Source organism: Medicago sativa, chromosome 8 (genome assembly GCF_051527215.1).
Source record: "Medicago sativa cultivar Bolivia chromosome 8, Bolivia_mono, whole genome shotgun sequence".
In the NCBI taxonomy this organism is placed as follows: domain Eukaryota; kingdom Viridiplantae; phylum Streptophyta; class Magnoliopsida; order Fabales; family Fabaceae; genus Medicago; species Medicago sativa.
In genome coordinates this window covers 65,890,461-65,917,335 of record NC_140756.1, presented here as the reverse complement: position 1 = coordinate 65,917,335, position 26,875 = coordinate 65,890,461, and the positions used below count along the sequence as shown (strand labels likewise).

The window sequence follows — 26,875 nt, the reverse complement described above, 5'->3', positions numbered from 1 at the left end:
AATGTTCACCATCGGGGTGAATGTCAAAAGTTTTCTCGTGCCAAGTTTTGTATTGAGCCATCTTCTTAAACCTGGCAGAGTGGACAGGGGTGGGAAAACGGTTTGGGGTTACAGGTGTGGCTGAGGTCGAGGCAGCTTTGCCTCTTGGACGTTTGGTCCCGGTAGTTTTCTCAACATTTTTAGGTGTCATCTGCAACAAAACCAGGAAAAACCAACATATTGCATAGGAAATATTAGCACAAACTGGAATTTATCATTTAAAAACATCAAAAATTTTGAAAATCTGGGCAAGTATGAAGAACCACGCTAATAGCGCCTGCCACGCTAATAGCGAAAATTTCTGGAAAAATTTCGCTATTAGCGTAGAATACGCTATTAGCGTATTTCTTCGTTCCTGCAATTTTCAAATTTTCAAAATCTTTGTTCCTGCAATTTCTCAGCACAAACCAGCAAATTTCAACCCTAAGTTTCATCCTATGTCTCAACAACACAATAGAATCATGAAAAGGAATCAAAATCACAACATTTGCACAAAAATCATTCAAACCCTTGTTTTATTCAAAAAATTTACAAATGGGTTTAGATTCAAAAAGAATGTTTGTTGCATGTGGGTTATGATTCTTGTTCCTTTTCAAACTATAATCAATGAATAACAGTCTCTAATCATAAAGCAAAATTCTAACCCTAACCTAACCATTGCTAATCATGCCAAAACATGAATTTTTTCAAATTAAGGACAAGGAAAGGAAAAGAAAATCAAACCTGTTAATGTAGTGAGCAGCAGCACAAATGCAAGAAAGAATGATGCAAAATGGTTGCTTGATTTGAATTGAAAAATGGGTTGGAGTTTTAGGGTTAGTGTGTGAGAGAAAAAAGTTTTTGTGTGTGTGAGAAAATGAGAGAGTGAAACCGTAAAAGGGAAAAAAAATGAGGAGTTGTGGGAAGTTAAGGGGAGTTAATCCCCTGGGCCCACCAAAAAAATTTTCTCCCACGCCAAACTCACGCTATTAGCGTGGCTTTCTGGAGCTCCCACGCTAATAGCGAAATTTACGCTATTGGCGTAAGGCTTCAGGATCAGTTTTTCAAACTTGTTTCATTTTTACTTTCAATGCTTATGTACTACTACTATATGCAATAAAACATAAAAATACTTACAAAACTGGGTGTACCTCCCAGCAAGAGCTTGTTTTACGTCATGAGCTCGACGCATTTTGAAGAAATCAAGGCTCGATTAGTGAAATCGTCGACAAACACCGATCAATTTCACCACCGAAGTAGGGCTTAAGCCTTTGCCCATTAACAGTCCAGTTGGCTTTTATGACTGGGTCCTCAAGTTCAACAGCTCCATATGGTTTGACCTCTTTAACCATGAAAGGTCCGGACCACTTAGACTTCAATTTGCCCGGAAACAGTCTTAGTCTTGAATTGAAAAGTTACACCATTTGCCCCGACATGAATTGTCTCAGAATGATCTTCTTGTCATGATACTTCTTGGTCCTTTCTTTGTAGAGCTTTGAAGATTCATAAGCTTGATTTCGCAATTCTTCAAGCTCATGCATTTGAACTTTTCTTCTTTCACCGGCCTTCTCTTGATCAAAGTTTAGGAACTTCAATGCCCAAAATGCTTTATGTTCGAGCTCGACCGGTAAGTGACAAGATTTGCCATAGACCATTTGGAAGGGAGTGAGGCCTATAGGAGACTTGTATGCAGTCCTATATGCCCACAAAGCTTCATCAAGTTTAGCCGACCAATCCTTCCGAGATGTAGAGACCGTCTTCTTAAGTATTCATTTGACCTCCCGGTTGGAAACTTCGGCTTGTCCATTCGTTTGCGGATGATACGGTGATGCTACTTTGTGCTTGACTTCATAATGATCTAGGGCCTTGGCAAGTTGTGTGTTGCAAAAGTGTGACCCTCCATCACTAATAAGAACTCTTGGTGTACCAAACCGGGTGAAAATATTCTTCTTTAGGAACTTCACTACCGTCTTGCTATCGGCTTTAGGCGATGCTACGGCTTCCACCCACTTTGAAACATAATCAACAGCTACCAAGATGTACTCATTTGAATATGATGAAGGAAAAGGGCCAACAAAATCTATACCCCAACAATCAAACACTTCCACTTCAAGGATGAGTTGTAGAGGCATCTCATTTCTTTTTGACATTGATCCGGTTCTTTGGCATTCATCACAATGCTTGCAATGTAAATTGGCATCTTTGAAAAAAGTTGGCCAATAGAACCCGGATTGAAGTACCTTTGCGGCTGTTCTCTCCCCGTTGAAGTGACCTCCATAGGGCGAATTATGACATTGTCATAGGATCTTCTTTGCCTCTTCATCATCCACACACCTATGCAAGAGATTGTCCGCTCCAATTTTGAACAAGTAAGGCTCATCCCACACATAGTGGTTAGCATCATGGAGGAACTTCTTGCGTTGTTGCCATTCAAAATCTTCCGGAATGAACCCGGTTGCTTTGTAGTTCACCATGTCGGCAAACCACGGTCTCACATTGATTGCAAGCAACCTTTTGTCGGGAAATTCTTCACGAACTTCCGGTTCATTCTTGGTTACCTCATTGTTTGTCAACCTTGAAAGGTGATCAGCTACAAGATTCTCCGTGCCTTTCTTATCTTTGATCTCTAAGTCAAACTCTTGAAGCAACAACATCCAACGGATGAGCCTTGGCTTTGAGTCGGACTTAGTAAGGAGATACTTGATAGCTGCATGGTCAGTATAAATAACAATTTTGGAACCTACAAGGTAAGAACGAAATTTCTCCATTGCATAAACTATTGCAAGTAACTCTTTTTCAGTTGTGGCATAATTGATTTGTGCCTCATTTAAAACCTTACTTGCATAGTGAATAGCATGAAAATTTTTGTCCTTACGTTGACCCAAGACCGCACCAACAGCATAATCACTTGCATCACACATTAATTCAAAATTTAAATTCCAATTAGGAGCAATGATTATTGGTGCAGTGGTCAATCTTTCTTTCAAAGTTTCAAATGCTAAAAGACATTCATTATCAAAAATAAAAGACTTATCTTTGTTAAGCAAGTTGCTCATAGGCTTTGCTATCTTTGAGAAGTCTTTAATGAATCTCCGATAAAATCCGGCATGACCAAGAAAACTCCGAACACCTTTGACATTCACCGGTGGTGGAAGCTTTCCAATAACATCGACCTTTGCTTGGTCTACCTCAATACCCTTAGCAGAAATCTTATGACCAAGGACAATACCCTCGGTAACCATGAAGTGACATTTCTCCCAATTGAGCACCAAGCTAGTTTCAATACACCGCTTCAGCACGGTATCCAAGCTATTCAAAAACATATCAAATGACGAACCAAAAACCGAGAAATCATCCATGAACATCTCCATGCATTTACCAATAAAGTTGGAGAAGATTGCTTGAACACACCGTTGAAAAGTTGCAGGTGCATTACACAAGCCAAATGGCATTCTTCGATAAGCAAAAATACCAAAGGGGCAAGTGAAAGCCGTCTTCTCGTGATCATCTGGGTTCATGGCGATTTGATTGTAACCGGAGTAACCATCTAGGAAGCAATAAAAGGATTGACCGAAGAGTCTTTCAAGCATTTGATCCATGAAGGGCAAGGGGAAGTGATCCTTCCTTGTTGCTTGATTGAGTCTTCTATAATCTATACACATCCTCCATCCGGTGACGGTTCTAGTTGGGATCAACTCATCTTTATCATTAGTGATCACCGTCATTCCTCCTTTCTTGGGAACTACTTGAATCGGGCTTACCCAAGCACTATCCGAGATAGGATAGATCATGCCGGCTTCAAGCAACTTCACTACTTCCTTTCGCACCACCTCTTTCATGTTTGGATTTAAGCGGCGTTGTGGTTGTGCTACCGGCTTGTAGTTTTCTTCCATCATAATCTTGTGCATACAATAAGATGGACTTATCCCTTTCAAGTCGGATAACTTCCACCCTATCGCTTCCTTGTTGGCCTTGAGGACCTCTACCAACTTTGTTTCTTCATTGATGGACAAGGAGCTACTAATGATCATCGGTTTTGTACCATCTTTCTCAAGAAAAACATATTTCAAATTAGATGGTAAAACATTCAATTCTACCTTGGTGTCATCAACTTTTGCTTCTTCCTTGGATTCTTCTTTCAAATCTTCAAGTATGGCTTGATTAGGAAGAATCTCCTTCAAGGAATCTAGCTCCTTCAAACACTCTTCAATAGATCTTGCTTCGTCTTCATCAATAGCATTGAGTGCGTCCACCAAAGCACTCTCAAGGGGTGTTCTATTGTGCAATTGCTTCCAAGTAGTCAAGATGACTTCTTCGGTTGCATCCATTTTGAAACATGCACCCTTGTCTTTCGAGTACTTCAAGGCTTCCCGGATGTTGAAAGTAACCTTTTCATCATTTACCTTGACCTTCATGATATTATCATCAAGATCAATCATCATCCGAGCCGTTTGCATGAAATTTCTTCCCATTAAAATAGGCACATCCTCATCTTCTTCGACATCCATAACCACAAAGTCAGCCGGAAAAATAAATTTGTCCACTTTTACAAGAACATCTTCGGCCATACCTAGTGGTTTTGCAAAGGATTTGTCGGCCAATTGCAACATCATCCTAGTCCGCTTTATACAAAGGTCACCAACTCTTTTGGCAACGGACAAAGGCATGAGATTTATGCTTGATCCAAGATCAAGTAGTGCCTTACCTACATGTGTTGTGCCAATAGCTACCGGTAGAGTGACTCTTCCCGGATCTTGCTCTTTCTTAGGCAACGTTCTTTGAATAATAGCACTACAATTGGCATCAATTTGGATTGTCTCTTCATCGTTGACTCTTCTTTTCTTGGAAAGGATATCTTTCATGAACTTCGCATAGACCGGCATTTGCTCCAAGACTTCTGAGAATGGTATATCAATTTGCAACTTCTTGAAGAGTTCAAGAAACCTTGCGTATTGCCGCTCTTTGTCTTTCTTCGATGGATCATGTAGGTATGGTAAGCGTTGAGCCACCACTTGCTTCTCAACTTCTTGTTTCTTCCCTTTATCTTTCCCCACATCTTTCTTCCTCCTCTCCATCTCCTCTTGTTCCACTAGATCTCTTTTTTGATTTTTTTCTTTTTCAACTAATTCTTCTTTATTCTTTATATACACTTCCTTCTCTATCTCTACAACATCCTCCTCGAACTTCTCTTTATCCTCCTCTTTGACAACTTCATCATCCTTCTCATCAACAACAATATCTTCACCTACCCCTTTACCTACTACTCTACCACTCCTTGTAGCAATAGCTTTTGACGGCTATGCTTTGTGATGCTCCTTAGGATTTGGTTGAGTGTTAGCGGTGAAAGTTCCCACTTGCTGAGGACCTTGAGCCATTTGTTGTGCTAACTGACCAACTTGCGTTTCAAGGCCTTTGATGAACGCGTTGGTATTTTTCTGGTTAGCCATGGACATTTGCATGAATTGCTTCAAAGTTTCTTCGGTGCTTTGGGAATTGTTAGGTTGTTGGGGGTTATTTTGTGGTGGAAATTGGTATTGATTATTGAATGGTTGTTGAAATTGAGGGTACGGTTGTTGGTAGAAATTTGATTGTGGATATTGGTAGTTATTGTTGTAAGGTGCTCTCCATGGTCTTTGAAAGTTTTGGTTGCCCGGATATCTTCCTTGAAAGTTGGAAGTACCCGGATTTTGTGCTTGTTGTGAGGTTCCGGCTTGGTGTGGTTGGTTAGGTCTTTGTTGGTTTCCCACATAATTGACCTCTTCTCCCTCAAAAGAGCCGGGAGCGGGACAATCTCCGGTGGGATGATCTCCCGTGCAAAGTTCACAAGTGTTAACTTGAGCAGTTCCACCTTCCTTCATGAGTGATTCTAGAATTTGTTTTGGCATAGCTCTCATCTCCTTTTGCATAGCTTCCATTTGTTGAGTGAGAAGCTTGTTTTGAGCCAAAACTGCATCATTTGATTCTAGTTCAAGGATACCGGCTTTCCGTTGTTGAGGATTCCGGTTGTGAGTTGATCTCCTTGTGTTGAGAGCCATCTGGTTTATGATCTTGACAACATCTGCTGGGTTTTTCAAAGCAATAGATCCACCAGCACTAGCATCTAACATTGTCTTGGACATGTCTTGCAGCCCTTGACGAAAAAGGTAGAGTTGCATTTGGCTATCAAAACCATGCTTTGGATAATTCCTTAGCAATGATTTATAGCGCTCCCAAGCTTCACATAAAGACTCACTTTGACCTTGAGAAAAGGTTGTAATTGATGTTTTAGCTTCAAGATGTCTATCCTCAGGAAAGAATCTTTCTTGAAACGCTTTCTCAAGCTCAGTCCAGTTTTCCATTAAAGAAGTTGGTTGATCAATATACCACTCCTTAGCCTTCCCAATCAAAGAATGAGGAAACAATTGCACGAATACACCCTCTTCCTCATTTTCCTTCAAACCAAGTGTCCCGGCGATAACATAGAAGTTCGTTAAGTGTTTATATGGATCCTCATGATCCATACCGGTAAACTGGTTATGAGTTATCAAGTTTATCAACCCTGACTTCAGCTCAACTGATTTAGCATTTCGATTTCCAAGATTAGCTAGCCTCCTCGGACTAACCCACATTGGTAGAGCATCATTTTCACCTTCATTAGCCATGACTACTTCTGGTTCACTCCTCGGAGATGATAGTTCAGAAGAGTGTGAAGAACCACTAAGTGAAATAGTATGCACCGAACCGGAAGGAGAAGGAATAAAAAGTAAAGATTCCGGCTGAGCCAGCCTGGCTAATCTCCTAGCTTCCTTTGCTTGCTTCCTAAGTAACCTAGCAGTTTTCTCAATCTCAGGATCAAATTGTAGGTCTTCTTTAGCAACGGTACCTCGCATAAACAAAGTTCACCAAGACTATACCAGGTGGTTAGCATAAATAATAATGAATGATATAGGTATATGCATGAAAGAATTTTGTGCAAAATTTGACTTAACATGACAAAATTGTTCCAATACTTATAATAAAAATTTCCGTTACTCCCCGGCAACGGCGCCATTTTGATGTAAGTTTTCCCTACATGTCATATAACTATGTACACGTGAGTATATATAGGATCGTTTCCACAGGGAGTTACGTTAATCATAAGCATTTTCACAATAGTTCACATTAAGGGTTTGGATATAATTTGTTTGTTTGTAACACTATATCCACAGATGACATAAAAGTAAAAACGAGAGGGGATCGAACTATTTCGCTTGCGGTATAAGATAACGAGCAAGCATAACAGCAGCAATCTCTCGATCGATTAACAGATTCTAGCTTTATAACCAATATTATTACAATCATTTCTACAACATCCTTCGTGTCCAAAGCGACATCGTTATTTCTAAGTTAGCGTTTAAACATTCATGTCCAAATCCCTTAAACGATAACAGAGTCGATCGGATAACTTAATCGACCGTGTCCAGCCTGATTAAGTATCCGAAAGCATTAAAATCTTGATTAAAAGTAATTATCAAAGGTTTACAAACTTGTCAAGAGTGATATAACATAAGATAGATTGTTATTCTATTTCTAGATTCAAGAGTTTGTGTCCAAATCATCTTGAATCTCTTTGAAAGCATTAAAAGCAAGAATAACAACAATATTGAATCATTAAGCTAGAACCTTATATATTAAAAGATCAAAAGATTGCATAATAGCTTGGTTGTTACCTCAATACTACAAAGAAGGTGATAGCTACACATAGACATGTAAACTAATGCAAGGAATGAAGGAAAGATGAAGATTCCATGCCAAGATCCTTGATGTCTCAATGAATCTAGGGTTGAATCTACTCCTTAATCACTTGCTTTGTGTTTCTCTCTTGGAAATAGCTCTGACCTCTCTCTTAGAATGTATGAAAATATCAATGGAATAGTCAATGACCTAAAAGAGAGGTAAGAATGCTATTTAAATGGGCCTGTGTTTTTGTACCTACTCTAATAGCGCCATTTACGCTAATAGCGTGGTAGGTCGGCCTATAATCTGGCCAATGGGCTGCTGCCACGTTGGCCTTGCCCTGCTTCTACGCTCCAGCCACGCTAATGGCGTAGCTTTCTGGACTCTTTACGCTAATAGCGTGTCTCACGCTAATGGCGTGTTTCTTCATGGTCTGCTACGCTCCAGGTACGCTATTAGCGTACCTTTCTGGAGTGATTACGCTAATAGCGTAGCTTACGCTAATAGCGTGTTCTTCACAAGTGCTCCAGATTCACGCTCCAGGTGCGCCATTGGCGTACCTTTCTGACCTTGGGCTTTTCTTCCTCACGCTAATAGCGTAGGACACGCTAATGGCGTGGCTTCCTTGAATTTTGACTTTTCTTGCTCCTTGCTTGTATTTTCCTGCACAAAAAGGGTAGAATAAGGCTCAAAAGCATAAATGACATATTAACACAATATTTCGAGTTTTCCATAGAGAATCTTGCAAAACAAGTCACTAAAATGCCTAAATTCCTATATGAAATATATCACTTTTAAACACTTATCACCCCCTCAAGTCGTTGTTCTTATGGTAAGAGTGATGACTTTGAGCGATGATGAGATTTTATGCAGAGATAGACATAGTGCTCATAGCAACGGTTATTTGACCAGGTTGTGTAATTAATAGAAACGTGCATGACACTTAGTTAAAAGGAAAACCAATTGATTATAATTATTAACAAAATTAATAACAAAAATAATAACTCTTTAAAATAAATAATTAATCAATTAACAATTCCTACACTTGTATCATAAATCTTGCAACTCTATAGGTGTTTTGTAGCGAGAAATCATGTAAATCGACAAATCTAAGACATCACATGAAGGATCAAGGGTATGAAAATTGATGTTAAATGATATTAGAATGTATTTGAAGACAATACAAAGTGAAGAAAATTCATTTCATGTTCCAAGACATTACAAGACGGAAGAACGAGTTAAAAAGGGTCGAAAACTTTTGAAATCGCGCATGAGGGGGCTGCCTCATGCGCCCCTATGCATGAAGCCACGCTCCCCTGCGCATGAAACCATGCATCCTGCCCAAGCACACAGCAAATAGGTGTTGTTTTCCAAGCCATTTTTGGTGGGGAAAACCATATTTTCACTCTTTTAACCCCTAAGTAATCATGCACTATAAATAGAAACCCTTGCGCACTAATTTATTCATTCAGAAAGCTAGCGGTTCAAGGCAAGGGTCAAACATCAGGAGCTTCGAGGCAAAGGATATTCATACTCCTCTTGTTCTCTTGGGTATGTTTTTCTAATGTTTTGTAAAGATGTCGGTTGTCATGAGCTACTAGACTATTTTGATTAGAGTTTCACGATGAATCCTTTCTTATTTGTTGGATTCCATTAATAATCTAAAGTCTGATTTAATTCATATATGTCTGCTTTTATCAAAATCCTAGATGAAGCAATATTAGGATTGACAACTCTTGCCTCCATTCGAACAAGACAGTAGTGAATTTCTTAGTTTCTAATATAATTGAATCTAAGTATGAATTTAGGGCCATCACTCATCTTTAGGGACCCTCAAATATGCAATGGAGAATTGCAGAGAAAGCTACGTCCACAGATTCATCGCGGGGCTATGTTCTACTTTCTTAAATCCAAAACAAGACAAGTTATAAATGAAAGATTTCTTAATTTAATATCCAACAAAGACGATGGGAGGATTCAAGGATTCCCTAATTGTTGTTAAACATCTGAATCAACCAAACTTAATCCCGCATTGGACATGACAATTAAAACCTTGCAACCACTCAATCTCTTCTTTTATTTTCTTTTCTAAATAAGTTCCGCTAATTATCGAGTTAAACGACAATCAATGTAAAAACGATAACTTACTACTTTGTTATTTGGTACGATTTCGTGCACTTGTATAAATTTTACATCATAAAGCTAGTGACATTGTGTGGCCCTTAGTGACTTCACTGATTTATGTAATGTTTATTTTTTGCATCATCCTTGTGTGTCTGTTTGTTTATAATTATTGTTTTATCTTGGTTTTTCGGGTGTCAAACATTGATTAAGTTTGAACCTTTTTAACCTTTGATATCTCATTTTTTCTTGGGAAGGGAAAAATAAGAAAAACCCTTGAGAATCGAGGTCCGGGAGTTGTTTTCGTCATGGGAAGGTGTTAGGCACCCACAACGACTATAGTATCCTATAGGAACCGTCTTTACTTTCTACGCGCGCGCTTTATTTTTAAATGTTATTTGAATGTGTTATTTACACCTAAGGGTTTGCTAGGTTAAGAATTGGAGGGAGAAGAAAGTGTTTGAATTTTGTTTTATTGGACTTGGAGAAGTTTTGACTTCTTGCCTACATACCCTTTTAAGGGATCAAACTCCATGTAGTTCTCTTCCAAAAAAATGTTTTTGTTTTTGTCGGTTGATTTTAATTTTGAAAATGGAATTTTGAAGAATAAGAGAGAGAGGCCTCAAGGGCATAAGATTTGGAAAATATGAGGTGGAATTAGTCATTTTGCAAAAAAGGTCTAAGTATGATTAAAATTCATTAAGGTTTTTGTTTAAGAAAATAAAGGGAAAAATCAATGGGATTTTGATCCCAAGGTTTCTTTGGAAAATTATTTGAGTGAAGTTGTTCATATTTTTTGGAAAAGAGAATTTTTCTAAGTATCGTGATTCCTAAGCATACATCTAAAACATACATTCCCTAAGCATACATCTAAAGTATTCATGTGATGTGTGTGCATGTGTCGGTGCTTGTGTCGGTGTACATCATTAGAGTCCATTGTCCATTACATAGGCCCTAGTTTACATGCTATGGTCTTGCAAGAATTTAAATTGCATAAAACAAAGTACAAAAAACCTAGGTTATACATGCTAAGTCTTTTGCAAGAAGAAATAAATGGCAAGAAAATAAAGCTATAGAAATGAGGTGAGATGAGGAATGCTTATGAATGAATGAAACATGAAATGAAAGGGTTAGTAGCATAAGGCATAATAGGATAGAAATTATAAGCAAAAGGAACACTAAACAAAGTAGCAAAAAAAACTTGACAAAAAGTAACAAACTCTTAACATAAAGGTAGCAAATTATACCTAAAATTTATCACAATGTCCAAACAAGTGTATGACCCATAATCCTCATATCATGACAATTTTTCAAAGGTTTTATTACAGCAATAATGTGAGAATTATAAGAACCTATTCAAGTCAAGAGTTATGATACATTTTTAGATACACTTGGCACTTTATTTTCACAAACAATTATTTACATGACTTGTAAAACAAGAAACTAATACCATACATCACAAACAGTACCAAATACACTAAACCAAAGACAAACATATCACAAAATTTATTCATCAAGTATCAATCATCATGAGACAAAATATTGGAATCAAAACATACAAAAAAAAATTTCACAAACATTGAAAAAAGGCACCAAAAATCACAAACACATTCACCTATATTTTCATCCATTTTTTAACATGTCAAAATATTATAAGAAACAAATCTTAAGTATCAAAATAATTGCAAGAAAGTTCACAAGATTTTTAGACACTTTTAACAAGATTTTTAACAAAAAATGAAAAAGAATTGAATTAACAGGGAACAAAATATTTCCTCATATCTTTCATCAATGCTTAACATGTAAACACATCAAGATTCATCAAAAATATCAAGAAAATCATTGAACAAATTTTTAGGAATTTTTTAAGAGAAATTAGGCAAAACAGAGGTTTAACTATCAAGAAACAGTGTTGAAATAGCAAAAATTTAGCAAGAAGACGAAATCCAGCACAAAGAAGCCCAGGCCCAAGATCCTTGATGGATCTGGACTATCCAAACGCATCAGGAGCGTTGGATTGATCCAGCTCCATCTAAACCTAGATCTAAATTTTTTTGAATTGACGAAAACTTTTGAAAAGCAAAGAGGAAGAAGAAGAGAGAGTTACCTCGGTTTTAATCGGAGAATAGGAACAAGAACCACGCTGGAAAATTCGAAAATCTTCTTTGAATCACTGAGTTTCTTTGGATCTCTTTTTACCGAAAGTAAATCGGTAAAAATCCTCTTCTTCTTCTCTTGTTGCTTCGCCTCTATGAATTTATTCGAATCGGTACCGTTTCAACTCGATCTCTCTTCTTCTCTCTTCTTTCTGTGATCGCTCGAATTTGTCACCTAGGCGATGAATTGGAGCTCAAATTGCAGAAAAGACGGTTCAAGGATGAAGATTCTGTGAAGAATCACTGAGAACCGTCAAGAATTTGTTTGATTTTGGCTTTGAATTTGATTCTGGAAAATTAGGGTTTGTGATTGTTCCTTTTTGTTCTTGATGTAATTGTTACTTCTAACAATCTTGTGATGTTGAATTCTGTGTGGATTGATGAATTTAGATGTGAATTTGGTGGTTTTTGTTGGAATTGTGGATGAAGAAAACGGTTAGGGTTTGAAGCTTGCTTCAACCTTCATCGTGTTCTTGAGTTTTTTCTGGATTTTGATCTGTTTGATTTTGGAGAGAGTATGGAAGGGTGTTTGTGTGAGTTGGCGCGTGATTAATGGCTCTGACACTGTGCACTTATTTATAGCTGACATGTGTAGCTTCTGGACCAATGGTATGCTGGCACGTGGACTTGGGCGTAGCTTTGCTGAGTTTTAAGACTTTAAGGACCTTTATGCAACTTCCTGGAACTTTGGGACTAATCTGCAAATCAAAAACTAAAGGGACAAAACTGCAAAATAATAAAAAAAAGGACTGAACTGCAATTAAGAAAAAGGACTGAAAAAAAGCAATTTTAAAACCAAAAGGACTTAAATGCAATTTTTAAGACTTTGAAGGACTAAAATGCAAATTAAAAAAAAATAAAATTGGGTAAAAAAATGTAAAATGGAAAATAACGTAAAGTGAAACAATTAAAAAACACAAAAAGGACTAAAATGAACCAACTACAAAATGAGGTACTTTAAAGTAACCTCTCTCTGTCAAAATTTTATGTGAAATGACCAAAATGCCCCTAGGGACTAAATTGACTCGAAATGACTCAGATGCTATTTTTGAAATGGATTTTAACATGGAATTGAAGCAAGGATTTATACAAACAAATTGAAAAGACTCAGAGACAATTTTCAGGGACTAAAATGAGTTTGAATGCAGGAAACGAGTAACATGCCCTTTTTCAAGAATTTTAACAATATAATGCAAAGAAACATGCAATTGATCAGAGGGACTTTCCAATGACTTGTAACGCAAGAAAAACATCTTGGATGGCTTTAAATGCAAGAAAACATAGACAAAGTCACAGTTTAAAATAAAACAAAGACAGTAAAATATGCAGATAAAGCATGGTAAGATATCAGGGTAAAACGATATCAAATTGGCAATCTCCCAAGAGTAATAGACACATATCAAAGATGGAAAAACATTTTGAGCAAGTATTTTTAGGTCCAAAATTAGGGTATGACAATTATGTTGAAATATCATTGTATGAAATATTTCAACAAGTATTATGTTCGTTAATTTGAACAAGAGCGTCGACGTTGGTCGAGGATTTGTTATTTTTTAATCTTAATTTGGTCAAACTCGTATATGGTCCTTCCTCCTCAAAGTCATCTCTTTGTTGAATAATGAAGCGAGGACTTGCGTGTTATTTTACGTGGGGATCCATGTGTGGATATTCTAAAACTTATGTTGAGCATGAATTAGAAGTTTTCATGTCCAAGGGTAAAGTATTTCGAATATGTGTTCAAAGTTTTATTTTTGAATGGTAACGATGGAGGAACAACCAAACATAGTTTTAGTTCTTTGCCGCGAGACGTGAAGATCCCATCGTTAATTGGGGTTCTACCTTCTATGCTCAACGGTGATATAGCAGTTACTATATGACATATCGAGGATCAAGTAACTTTGCCAGTTAGATTTTATTTGTACTTAAAAGTTTATGGGTGTGTTTGGTAAAAACAAGCTATAAGCTAGCTGATAGCTGATAAGTTAGCTGATAGCTGAAAAGCTAGCTTATAGCTGAAAAGTTAGCTTATTAATATTAAAAGTGTTTGGTAAAATTAGCTGTTGAAGTGATTGATAAATATAAAATGACATAAAAGCACATGCTTGTTTAATTTTTTTTAATATCATATATATAATTTTTATTACTTAACGCATTTATTTTTAAATATTTAAATATATTTCAAATTATTTTCTTCTTCAAAATCATAAATGTATTTATAAATTCAATCGATTTTTTTTATTTAACAATTTTTATTTTATTTTTATGAATTTAATTTAACTAAACTAAACTTTCTTCACTATTTATTGTAAAAATTTTAAAAATTAAATATTATATAAATTATGAACAAGGTCAAAAAGATAGAAAAGTGAAGAAGAAAATTTAAACAGCCATACCCAATATGTGACACCATGGTAACGTGGGTTAGAACATGGGTAGTTTTTTATTATAAAAAAATAGAATAAAATTAAGAAAAGGTTAAAATTGGAAGAAAGTATAAAAAGCTATAAGCTACAAGCTCAAAAGCTACTTGGATTAGCTTCTTAAAAAACGCTATAAGCTAGTGAGAAAAGTTTTTTACAAAACACATCACATTCTATCAAAACAAGCTTATAAGCTAGTCCAACAAGCTATAAGCTAGCTTATTTGTGTTACCAAACACAGCCATATATTTTGGATGGTTGAACTAGCATGAGGGTTCATCTGTTTTGTAACTGCTCGTTTGTTTAAGAGCTCATTAGTGTTGCACTAATTTTATTGAGTTTGTTTTCACAAAGTGTTGGTACTTTGTTACCTATGCATTTATTTAAGTCAGAATGAAAATGTATATATTCGATATAAATGCATTTAGATGTGTGTTTGTTTGTCTGCATAATATAAAATAAAACCTGCATCATTTGTAAGAACTCAAAAATTATATTGGAGAAGGACTTTCGAGGATTTTAAAGGTTTATATGAATTCTACAAATTCAATTTATTTTGTTATAATAAATATATATATTAATCATAAACATTAATTTTTATTCTCTAAAAAATATTTTTTCAAAAAAAATACAAAAGATTTTTCTATTTTTCACTATATTTTCTAGCCTTCAAAGATCACCAGCCCTTCCCACCAAACTACCAAACATAGCCTAAACCTGCATACTTCCAATGTCTGATCTTCATTTTTCGTCATATCTACGTCCAAAACTTTATTACATTCTTTCAAATAATTCTTATAGATTGTTGATGAATTATATATCCATTCATTTTACAACAAAAATAAGTACTGTGAGCCATGCCCAAAATAAAAATATCAGTAGATATATAGATTACACAAACGAAATGCTAATTGGCATTGAGACTTGTTGTAATTTCAACCTGATTTTTCCATGAATGCATATTTTTAACCACACATACATATTACACACGTTCTTATGTTTATTATTTTTTTATTATTAGACCCATAACATCACTGATCTTCTGTGTCTTTTATATCATCCCCGGCCATTAGTATCCACGTTTTTTGAACACTAAATATCTTGTTTGTTTATTATTTTTACCACATGAGACAATGCAGTATAAGACGAACCACCCTGGCACAAAGCTTTCTCTGCACTAACCTTAACCTCTCTCACTCTCTCCCTCACATGGTTACTCTTCCCATTTTGGTCCACCAAAATAACCTTTCTCACCAAACTTGCTATCTCTTCCCTCCCCACCAGCTGATTCTTCCTCGGAGACGCCGTAGTCTTCACCGCCATTCCAAGCTCCTCCACCAGCAACGCCGCATTCATCCTCTGCTCCGCGTAAAGCGGCCAAGCAATAATAGGCACACCGTTGGTTATACTCTCAAGCACAGAACCCCATCCACAGTGTGAAACAAAACCACCAATCGAAGGATGTTTCAAAACAGTTACTTGTGGTGCCCATTCATGAACTAACAAACCCACATTCTTATTCTTGATTCTCTCTACAAACCCCTCAGGTAAATGCTTACCTATCTGATCATCAAGTTCATCACCAAACACGTCACCACTGCTTCCAGTGGTGAAAAATGCTGCGTCCATAGATTTGCCTGTGGACGCGCGTACCACCCAAATAAATCTTTGTTCACTTAATTCTAAACCAAAAGCTATTTCCTTCATTTGCTCATACGACAAAGTTCCACCGCTCCCAAACGAAACATAAACCACTGATTCCTTTGGTTGTTTATCAAGCCATTGAATTACGAACTCGGTAGCTTGACCTATTTCTGACTCGGTTTGTCTAACCAAAGGGCCAACTGCAAATACAGGAACTTTCAATAAACTTGATAATTCTCCATCTTCATCATTAAGTGCTTTAAGCTCTCTATGTTGAAGTTCATCCCACGTGTTAACTAAAATGGCGTCGCTTTTGGAGAGGTTATTGGCTGCGGCTAAGTACTCTTTATACTCCAAGTTGGTCCGGTCCAGCATTAGATCAACCAAGTCATTTGGTTGAATTGATCTACAACCCGGGATTTTCAAAGGTTCTTTCTGCTCAATGTATTCTCCTTCGATTTGTTTATCCAAAACAGGAGAGTACACGAACAGGGAAAGAAACCAAGCATGTGAAGCTACGTAAATGAATTTCGGAATGTTGAGTTCTAGGGCTAAGGGTAGGGCTTCTGTTCCGAATATGTCGACAATGAGAGCGGAAGGTGGGAGGGGTAAGTTTGTGAGTGCAGATTTGATGGAAGGTATGGAGTGACGCATTGTTAGAAAGATGCGGGTGCAAACGGTGGCGGCAACGGGGAGGAAGGAGGAAATGTTTGGTGATGGGATTTGGATGATGTTGTAGAGTGATGGATTGGTGGCAGATTTGAGGATTTGAGATTCAGTGTGTGAAGTTTGGGAAGTGATTGCGAGGATTGTGAGTTTGAAATTGTGGTGGATTTGGAAGCGTTTAGCAAGCTCGATGATAGGCATGAGATGGCCTAGACCTGGGCTTGAAAGTAAGACAACGTGTGGTGGCTTGTACAAATCCATGATGAAGAATTATGATAGTGAAGAAGTGAGCATAGAGATGAGAATATATAAGCTAAAGAAAGATATTTTTGGACATCCCATATTCATTTTACATCTTGAAAGAAAAAGAAATTAAAGTAGCTCAGCTCAGTTGATAGGGACATTGCATAATTTATGCAGGGACCGGGGTTCGAACCCCGGACACCCCACTTCTCCACATTTAATTGTGTGAGCTCCATTCACTAGGCAACTAGACCAAAAAAATAAAAAAATAAAAAATATGTGATAAATATGAGTTATCATATGTTAGTAGTGTGAGAAGAGACACATGAGTTATCATATGTTAGTAGTGTGAGATAACTCATATTTATCACATATTTTTTATTTTTTTATTTTTTTGGTCTAGTTGCCTAGTGAATGGAGCTCACACAATTAAATGTGGCATAGAAGAAAATGAAAATGTTGAATGAGTATAAAAAAAAATAAGGGTGTACACATATAATTATGAGTTATCATATGTTAGTAGTGTGAGAAGAGACACATGAGTTATCATATGTTAGTAGTGTGAGAAGAGACACATAGAAGAAAATGAAAATGTTGAATGAGTATAAAAAAAAATAAGGGTGTACACATATAATCATAGTTAATTAAAAGGTCTTTAATAGTGTGAGAAGAGACACATAGAAGAAAATGAAAATGCTGAATGAGTATAAAAAAAAATAAGGGTGTACACATATAATCATAGTTAATTAAAAGGTCTTTATTAACGAGTGTCTCTGAGACTTTTCTTTAAGTATTCTAAATTAATGTTAAAGTTTTGAGTTTTCAATACACATTATTACGTAAACTTTTACAAAAAATTACTTTTTAAAATTTTTAACTAGTGTAGAGGGACACTTGTTAACATTTCCCTTAACTAAATTACATTGCAGGGCTTTTCAACTTCTTGTAATTATGATTGAATGGATGCATAAAAAAATTGTAACAAAGTTGTATTCAATCAAACCACACCAACAATTATTTTTTATACATTTATTCAATAAAAAAAATGTCACTTTTTAGGTTAGTTCTTAAAACATCTCTATTAACGTTTATTTGTTGATGTGATTTGATTGAATGCATGTATAAAAGAAGAGAAATGATGTGTAACTGATAACTTATAACTAATGACCGAAAGATTATAGCTAATAGCCAATAGTTGATGGTTTATGACCGATAGTTACTAAGTCAATTAAAATATTTGGTAAAATTAGTGGTTCAACTAGCTGATAAATGTAAAATTACATAAAAAAACATTCTTAGTTTTTAATAAAATTTATATAAATTCATTCAAAAAAATAAAAATAAAATTAATATTAAATATTATTTAAGTATTTAGAATTCATTAAATTTAAAATTATTCATATAAAACATCTCATATATATAATTAGTAAATAAATTTATATTTATTTAAGTGTTTATTTATAATAAAAATAGTAAACGTAACAAAAGAACAGTTTTTTTAAAAGACTTGAAATAACAATGAACGTAACAATGAATAAGGTTATAGAAATATAAATTTAAAAACAAATTAAAAAAATAATGTTACAAACTATAAGTTCAACCCCGCTGTTTAAAATAACACGTCTAAAAAATAAGAGCAATGATACGTGAACCACCATATGTGGCATACCACTTCCTACACCCACATAAAAAAATGACATATGGCAATGTGGGCCCCACACTCTACTAATTGTCTCTCTTTTCCTTTTTCCTTCATCCCTCTCTTCTCTTTTCCTTGTGCCCTCTCTTCTCCGACCGACCGCCGCTGTCGGCCCCACCACCACCACCATTATCATTACTGATTCCCTTCCTCACCACCACCTTTTTTACCATCACCGGATCTGCTCAGATCTGTTTTAGGGCGAGTGGGAGAAGATCTCTTCCCAAATGTTGTCGTCTTCGTCGTCGCTGTCGCGCTCTCTCACCATCGTTGTCCTTAAATCAATCTCTCCATTTACTCTCAATCTGTGTTGCTTCACCATTGAAGGTGAGTTATTTCTTGTTTTTGCCTCTTCCAACATCTGGTCTGATTGATTGTTTACATCGAGGGTTATTTGTATTTAGGGTTATTTGAGTTTTATTTCCATCCTGTGTTTGGTGAAAATGCAGTTCTGGTAGCAGCTTCAAGCTGAAGCAAAACAGCAAAGAATCTAATTATTTGTGTTTTTGTGTGTTCAATTAGAGGTAGATCTTGTTTGATTACAATCACATATGAGTTTGATGGGTCAATTCAATGTTTATGGTACTGATGATCCATCAATTCAATGTTTATGTAAAGTGGATATACAACCTTGGGTGTTTTCAAAGATAAAGGGTTGTAAGAGTTTAGAAGCTTATTGTTGTAATGTTGTAAGATTGATGTGTATTGGGATCTTTCTTCAGCTTGATTTTGTGTTGGACCTGAACCATTGGAGGTTTTTTTTTTTTTTTGTAGGAGTAATTGTTGATATACAAATGGTTCTTCTTGGTTGGTTGCTCAAGTTGATTAATTCACAAAAGTATTTTCTATGTTTCCTGGATACAGAAAATTGACCGACTCGGCCTCAATCGCAGTCAGGTGAAATTTTGAAAACTTTGTTATTTCAGTATATGTTGTCGATGTTTCACTTTCAACATTTTCCCTTATATTATGTTTTCAATAATTCTATCTTCTTGAAGCCCATTTTTAATAGTAACAATGATACTAGTTAATTACATGATTACATTGATCGGTTAAAAAGAGTTTGTAAGCAAAATCCTTGTTATTTATCTTCTCTACAGTAGCCTATGAAGTATGAGATGTTAATAAGCCGTAATGTTGGTTGTTATAACTTGGTATAGTTTCTAATTATCTTAAATTCAGGCGTGTTTATGGAGTGATGTGCTGTTTAATTTTCATGAGAGAATAGTATGCAGGTGGAACAATTATGCAGGAAGATTTAGCTAAGAGCACAAAGCTCTTACCCTGGTTCCCTCGCCCACACTTTCTTTCCCTTACGGTCGTCGATGCTGGGTGTCCAAACTTGGAATCAAAGGGCAAAGTCATCATGGTTCTCTGCCTTACTTAATTTAGAGATATTTAAAAAAATAAAACAGGATGCACTATAGTTTTTCTCGTATATTATAACTGTTTATATTCATATATGTGAACAAATCTCATTATAGTTCAATCAATTTAGTTAGAAATCTAACTAGTATGCTAAGGTGTTTGTACTCGCCTTTAGTTTGTACTACAGTTAGTGTGGAAGTGAATCCCACTATAATGAAAACTTCTCACTTACATAAATATAAACATATATAATATACAAGTATGATCCTTGTCTTATAGTTCGGATCGATAGCGAAATTGTGATGCAGGTGAAGAGGTTGAAGTGGAAGTTTTGAGGAAATCATACTATACTTGTTGATTGACTGTAAGTTGAGGTTTATTGGGTTGTTTATAATTGACTATTTGGTACATCTTTTGGAAATCCTGTTTTCGTGTTTAGAACATGCATGTCTCGAGATAAAATTTGGGATGCTCAACCTGTTTCTTATGCAAATGTTTTGCAGTGGTGTTTCTCTCAGAGGGTTTTTTGGGGCTGTTGCATTGTCACTTCCATCGTATGGTAGCCTTTGATGTGGCGCAACTCATGAAATTGGTGGATGTCCAATTTATGTTGGGTATAATGATATTCAGCTGCAACTCTTTTCTTTATACACATTCATGAAATGGACATAGATTTAATGGAGGTTTTTTGTTTTTATCTCTGATGGTTTTATAGTGATAATCCACGCAACCTCAACTTTGATCTTCTTAAGAAGCTGGCAGGCCTACACATGGCTCTCTTTTTGTGATCCGACGAGAGATACGACTAGGTTTATGCATACAAATCAGGTGCTATTAGCTGGTGTTGGTTGGACATGAAGATATTGAACAGAAACTATCTAATGTTTCCAGGGCATCTAAAGATCCTTGAGTTTCTAAGCAAATAATGGTATATAATCTGCCATCTCTTTCCATTCTTTATGTTAGTCTGTCAGAAACTTGCTGCTATGTACATAACTAAATGGCCTTGAAAACAATTATGCTAAAGCAATAATTTGTTTTAGTTCTATAAATGGTATGATTTGTTCATGTTTCTTCAATTTTATGGATAACAACACATATTTTGGACTGGGCAGTTTCTATGTGAAGATAGCAATTTGAAACCCTTTGTATGAGATTGTAGTTCATAGTGTAAACCTTTTTATGTCTATGGATTGGAGTAATCACATTGTCGTAGTATCTACTTTGTTATTTTGATATGTTTGTAAGACTTGCTATTTTGATAATATAACAGTTCGTGATTTTTTATAGTGGAAGTTTGGATTCTTATGGTGTATAACAGTTCGTGATGTAAAAAAGAAGGCTTAGCTCATAAGTAAGTTTGAGTCTATTCTCTGATGAAGATCTACAATATTGTCGTAGCTTGGGAATTCTACAATATAATACCAAGCAAAGGTTCGGGTATCCACATGATGAAGATCTTCAAATGTATCAGATGATGAAGATCACCAAGCATCAACCGTGTTCACTCGAATAAAAGACAAGCCAAGAAATCGTGTCAAGAGCGGGGTTCTTGGAACACCATGGGTGAAGAGTGATACGAGGAAGAATAAAAATAGTGTAATGGCGTAATCAAAATTTAATGTAAATTTTTTTCATGCTCTTTTAGATTGTGTGTTTGATTTGCCTAAAACAATATTATTTATACCTGGTAAAGATAAACTAGCCAAATATATGGTATGTGTGACCACATTTTTTAATATGCGTGACCACTATTTTTTCAGAAATTATAACTTGTCCGTCTTTAGGCGTGATAAACTCGTAAATTGTAAAATAAGTTATTTATTGTTGGAATTGCTTTTAGTGTAGTGATCAAATTAGATTATGTGTTTGATTCGCATAAAACAAGATTATTTATACATGGGAAATATAAACTAGTCAAATATATGTTTTGTGTGACCATATTTTTACAAATACGTGACCACTATTTTTTCATAAATTAGAACTTGTCCGTCTTTAGGCGTGATAAACTCGCGGATTGTAAAACAGGTTATTTATTGTTGGAAATGTTTTAGTGCAGTGATCTTTTTTCATAAATTAGAACTTGTCCGTCTTTAGGCGTGATAAACTCGCGGATTGTAAAACAAGTTATTTATTGTTGGAAATGTTTTAGTGCAGTGATCAAATGAGATTATGCGTTCGATTCGCCTAAAACGAAATTATTTACATCTGGGAAATATAAACTAGCCAAATATATGGTCTGTATGACCACATTTTTACAAATACGTGACCGCTATTTTTTCATAAATTAGAACTTGTCCGTCTTTAGGCGTGATAAACTCGCGGATTGTAAAACAGGTTATTTATGGTTGGAAATGCTAAAACGAAATTATTTACATCTGGGAAATATAAACTAGCCAAATATATGGTCTGTATGACCACATTTTTACAAATACGTGACCGCTATTTTTTCATAAATTAGAACTTGTCCGTCTTTATGCGTGATAAACTCGCCGATTGTAAAACAGGTTATTTATGGTTGGAAATGCTTTTAGTGCAGTGATCAAATGAGATCATGCGTTCGATTCGCCTAAAACGATATTATTTACATCTGGGAAAGAAAAACTAGCCAAATATATGGTCTGTATGACCACATTTTTACAAATACGTGACCCCTATTTTTTCATAAATTAGAACTTGTCCGTCCTTAGGCGTGATAAACTCGCCGATTGTAAAACAGGTTATTTATGGTTGGAAATGCTTTTAGTGCAGTGATCAAATGAGATCATGCGTTCGATTTGCCTAAAACGATATTATTTACATCTGGGAAATATAAACTAGCCAAATATATGGTCTGTATGACCACATTTTTACAAATACGTGACCCCTATTTTTTCATAAATTAGAACTTGTCCGTCCTTAGGCGTGATAAACTTGCCGATTGTAAAACAGGTTATTTATGGTTGGAAATGCTTTTAGTGCAGTGATCAAATGAGATCATGCGTTCGATTCGCCTAAAACGAGATTATTTACATCTGGGAAATATAAACTAGCCAAATATATGGTCTGTATGACCACATTTTTACAAATGCGTGACCACTATTTTTTCGTAAATTAGAATGTCTCACTGACCAATTGGCTTGAATTGATTTTTTTTTTTTGCACATGTAAGTTACAGATAACCAAATAAACGAACAATATAACCATAATTTGTCAAAGGCGTAACCATTTTTCCCTGCATTCAAAATTGGTCATCATTTTCATATCCGACCTAACAACATAAAATATGATGCCCTTAATCATTTGAAGTACATGGATGATGGTAACTTTGAATGATATTGATACATGAACAATTATTTTTTATAAGCAAACATGAATTCAGTTAAAGATGGTTATGCAATCTACTCCCACTATTCAATTAGTACAAGCAGCAGAGGTTGCGGGTTTAGGGACATATCCCACCCATGAGTTAGAACCAAACCTTTTTCTACTCCCACTAGGCTATGGGCAACAACAATCTTATTTCTTTTAATAAAAATTACAGTACAATTGGACAAAGTAGATAAAATGTCTATGCACAAATTGCAACCTCAGAATACCCATCTTCAGTAGCACAAGCTCTAAACATTCCTGGTGTATTATAAGGCATTGCAACTTCTCCAGCAGCAGACACAACAACTAAACCAACAGTGCCCTTTGGTATGCGCTCGTGTACAACACAATCAGCAGCTTCCTCTAGAGAAAGACCTTTGAATTCCATCATTGCAGCCACGTCTCTTGCTACTGTCCCGCGTATTAGTGCTTCGCCTATCCCTGTTGCAGAAACTGCACATAATTCGTTGGCATATGTTCCAGCACCTATGAGTGGCGTGTCGCCAATTCGACCAACCATTTTGTTCACTAATCCACCAGTTGATGTTGCTGAAGCTAGATTTCCGTAGCTATCAACAGCTACACATCCAACAGTTCCAAGATGACTATCACCATTAGCAAATGGTGTTTCTGTTTCACTCTTGGTAGTATCATTTTGGATTGGTTAGGTATAATCAATCTATATATTTGTGAAGAATATAAGTTATTCAATATGATAGGAGAAGGGAAAAAACACATTAGGTGACTAATGTGACATAAATATGCTACTAGTACTGTAAATGTTATATACCAGGACCCTATTTGCTTCTTTTGCCTGATTTAGCCTTTCAATGTTTTCTGGAGTAATGAAATGGCTTGTATCTACAGTCTCAACCCCCTGCAAAATAAGGATACAAGATCATGAATGAAAATGAGCAACAAACTATGATCATTATTTCTATATACATTCTTTCTGCATTTAGAGGTCATGGTTTTTATGACTCTGTTGCAACTACGATGTGATCGCAATGAAGGCCACAAGAGCCACATTTGATTAATAGCATTCTTAACAATATCAAGTTTCACAACGCGATTGCAACCATTATCGTGATTGAAGACATTGGTTATAGTAAAGCGTTATATTAAAGTTTTGTTTGGATAAATAATTTAATTAAGCACTTATAACATAAACGTGTGTCAATAAGTGCTTATGTAAAAGTCATTTCTACAACAAGAGATAACAGAGTCAAACTGTCTCCATAATATATAAGCTCTAAACTGTTTGCATAAACAATCCTTAAGAGCTTATGCAAATAACCTGAAAACAACTTACGAACATGTCCTAAATTATTTCTATAAGTACTCACAAACAATATCTAAAATGATTACGTCAGTAAGTAAACTCAAATAATAAATCAATCCAAACATGTCTTAAATGCAGAAACTTGAAAGAGATGAGAAAAGAAATAAACCAACTTGTTGTCTAGCAAAATCCTCAGCACCATCAAACGCCAAATAAATATGAGGAGTATTATCCATAACCAAACGGGCCAAAGAAACAACATTAACAACAGTGCTAAGACCGAAAACAGCACCACATTTCATTGTATTTCCATTCATAATAGAAGCTTCCATTTGGTGAGAACAGAACCTCTAACAGCATTGAATTGTGGAATATTCTCCAACTCACGAACCTATGAACAATGATTATTATGAGAATCACATTCAAAACAGAAGAAAGTGCAAATAGACGGTAGGATTGGACCTCTCAGTTAATTGTTCTTAAGTCATCTTATGGCTGAAAGTCCCTTTCTCGAGAACCTATCCATCCACTTATTTTCTATACCCTGAATTTGATCCTTTCAAGAGAACCTAAACCTAACCTATTAAACCCCAAACCTTCTAGTACTCCACACCAGGAAAATGTACAATAATAGTTTGTTTTCTTAAGAAGTGTGCAGTGGTGCACAATGAGTTGTACGCCAATAGCAAAATAGATCTTTAAAATATCACAAAATTCTCTAGCAGCGAACTTATATTAGCTACGATGATTTTGCGGCTAAACCCTATTCAATTTCCATGCATCCTAGTTATCATATCATCTGATTTGACATTCTTTTAGACAACATATCACTGATAAGAAAGTATATACAACATGGGCACGCGCTTACCTCGTCAGCAATCATGGCAATAAGTGATGAATTGTTGGCTCTGTTGGCCATATCGAATAGCTGAAGACAAATACAACGAATAGCATTGATGAATAAAATGCATAATATCCCTTGATTACTATGAATCAATTCAGCATCAACTTGAAAGCTTAACAATAGGTTTTTTATTTCTTCATACAAAATCACAATTCAGAGTATAAACTAATGACATATCTTACTCGCTGTTGATCCAAATCGAGAAAAAAAAGGTTGAAATAATGTTAAGATCTATAGATTGAAAACAGAATGAGAATTGGAACAAGTTGATCGGAGATTAAAGTGATGATCTAAATGAATTACGTGATGAAAATGATTAAAAGAAGATCGAGATCGTGGTAAGCAGTGTGAGCATCAAGAGAACTGAATTAAAAATTTGACAAGTTGGAAATCAAAAGAAAGGATGAATAGAACGCACCGGATGCGACAGATGAGATGGAGAGGGCGGAGCGTGACGGAGACGGGCCATGTTGGATTTGAGAGCTTTGACACCGATCTGGAGGCAATGACGGAGAGCTTCTTCGCGTGGCTGACGGGCTTCCGGTGGAAGTGAACATGGGACGGTTGAGGGAGAGCGGTCCGGTTGAGGGAGAGAGAACAGATCTGTGAACAGAGAAGAGGAACAGATTGTAGAAACTACCAAACTATCCCTAGCGCATGAAATTACCAAACTACCCCTGCCACATAAGCAGTGGTACAAAGGGGTGTATAGAAAAGGGTGTACGTGAATCTTTTTCCAAAAAATAAAATATAAGCTAGTAAAATAAGTTATAAATTTACGGTGAAAAATTGTTATCAAACAGGCTTTTTTCGTCAACACATGCCTGCCTTTTTTTTTTTTTTTTTTTTGAAGGAACACATGCCTGCCTATCCATCGTAAGTTTAAGATAGTTTACATGTCTTACCAAACCGACTCTATGTCTTGATTATCTTACACTAGCCATTATTTCATTTCATGCTCAGTTGTCATCGTCTTCAAGGAGTGTCAGAACGTTTCAATGCATATGAGCCCCACACCATAACAAACATTTTAATTGTGTCCTTTTTTGGATTTAAGTCCCTCTCCATTTATAATTTCTTCCATTTATTCTATTTAAATAGATAATGATACGTAAAAGTAAAAAATAATTAATGATAGTGAAACTCATCTAATGTTGGGACACATCACTATTTTTTTGTGTCTATCTCTTTTCAAATGACATTTTCTATTTATTTTTATAAATGAAGAGGGTCTTTACAGGCTTTTTTGGTACCACGATATGAAAGCTCATAAAAGAAATGTCAGACTGTTGCATGAGAAATAAAAAC

General features: G+C 35.7%; 1 protein-coding gene, 2 long non-coding RNA genes and 1 pseudogene across 3 annotated transcripts; 1 reads left to right on the top strand and 3 right to left on the bottom strand.

Annotated features, from left to right (window-relative positions):
* Positions 1-15,301: 15,301 nt before the first annotated feature.
* On the bottom strand, positions 15,302-17,171 carry LOC146900608 (anthocyanidin 3-O-glucosyltransferase 5-like). Its single transcript, XM_085737697.1, is given in 2 exon segments — positions 15,302-15,477; positions 15,479-17,171. Coding segments are annotated over 2 exon segments (1,539 nt in total). The 5' UTR covers positions 16,982-17,171; the 3' UTR covers positions 15,302-15,441.
* A 2,350-nt stretch (positions 17,172-19,521) lies between these two features.
* LOC146900607 (uncharacterized) lies at positions 19,522-21,769 on the top strand. Its single transcript, XR_015023490.1, has 4 exons — positions 19,522-20,394; positions 20,534-20,644; positions 20,746-20,958; positions 21,432-21,769. It is a non-coding gene; the product is annotated as an uncharacterized LOC146900607 (long non-coding RNA).
* A 1,578-nt stretch (positions 21,770-23,347) lies between these two features.
* On the bottom strand, positions 23,348-24,060 carry LOC146900606 (isoaspartyl peptidase/L-asparaginase pseudogene; annotated as a pseudogene).
* LOC146900605 (uncharacterized) lies at positions 23,898-26,298 on the bottom strand. The gene is made up of 4 exons (XR_015023489.1): positions 25,986-26,298; positions 25,532-25,591; positions 24,172-24,258; positions 23,898-24,060 (listed from the first exon to the last, which is right to left on the bottom strand). It is a non-coding gene; the product is annotated as an uncharacterized LOC146900605 (long non-coding RNA).
* Between the last annotated feature and the right edge of the window lie 577 nt (positions 26,299-26,875).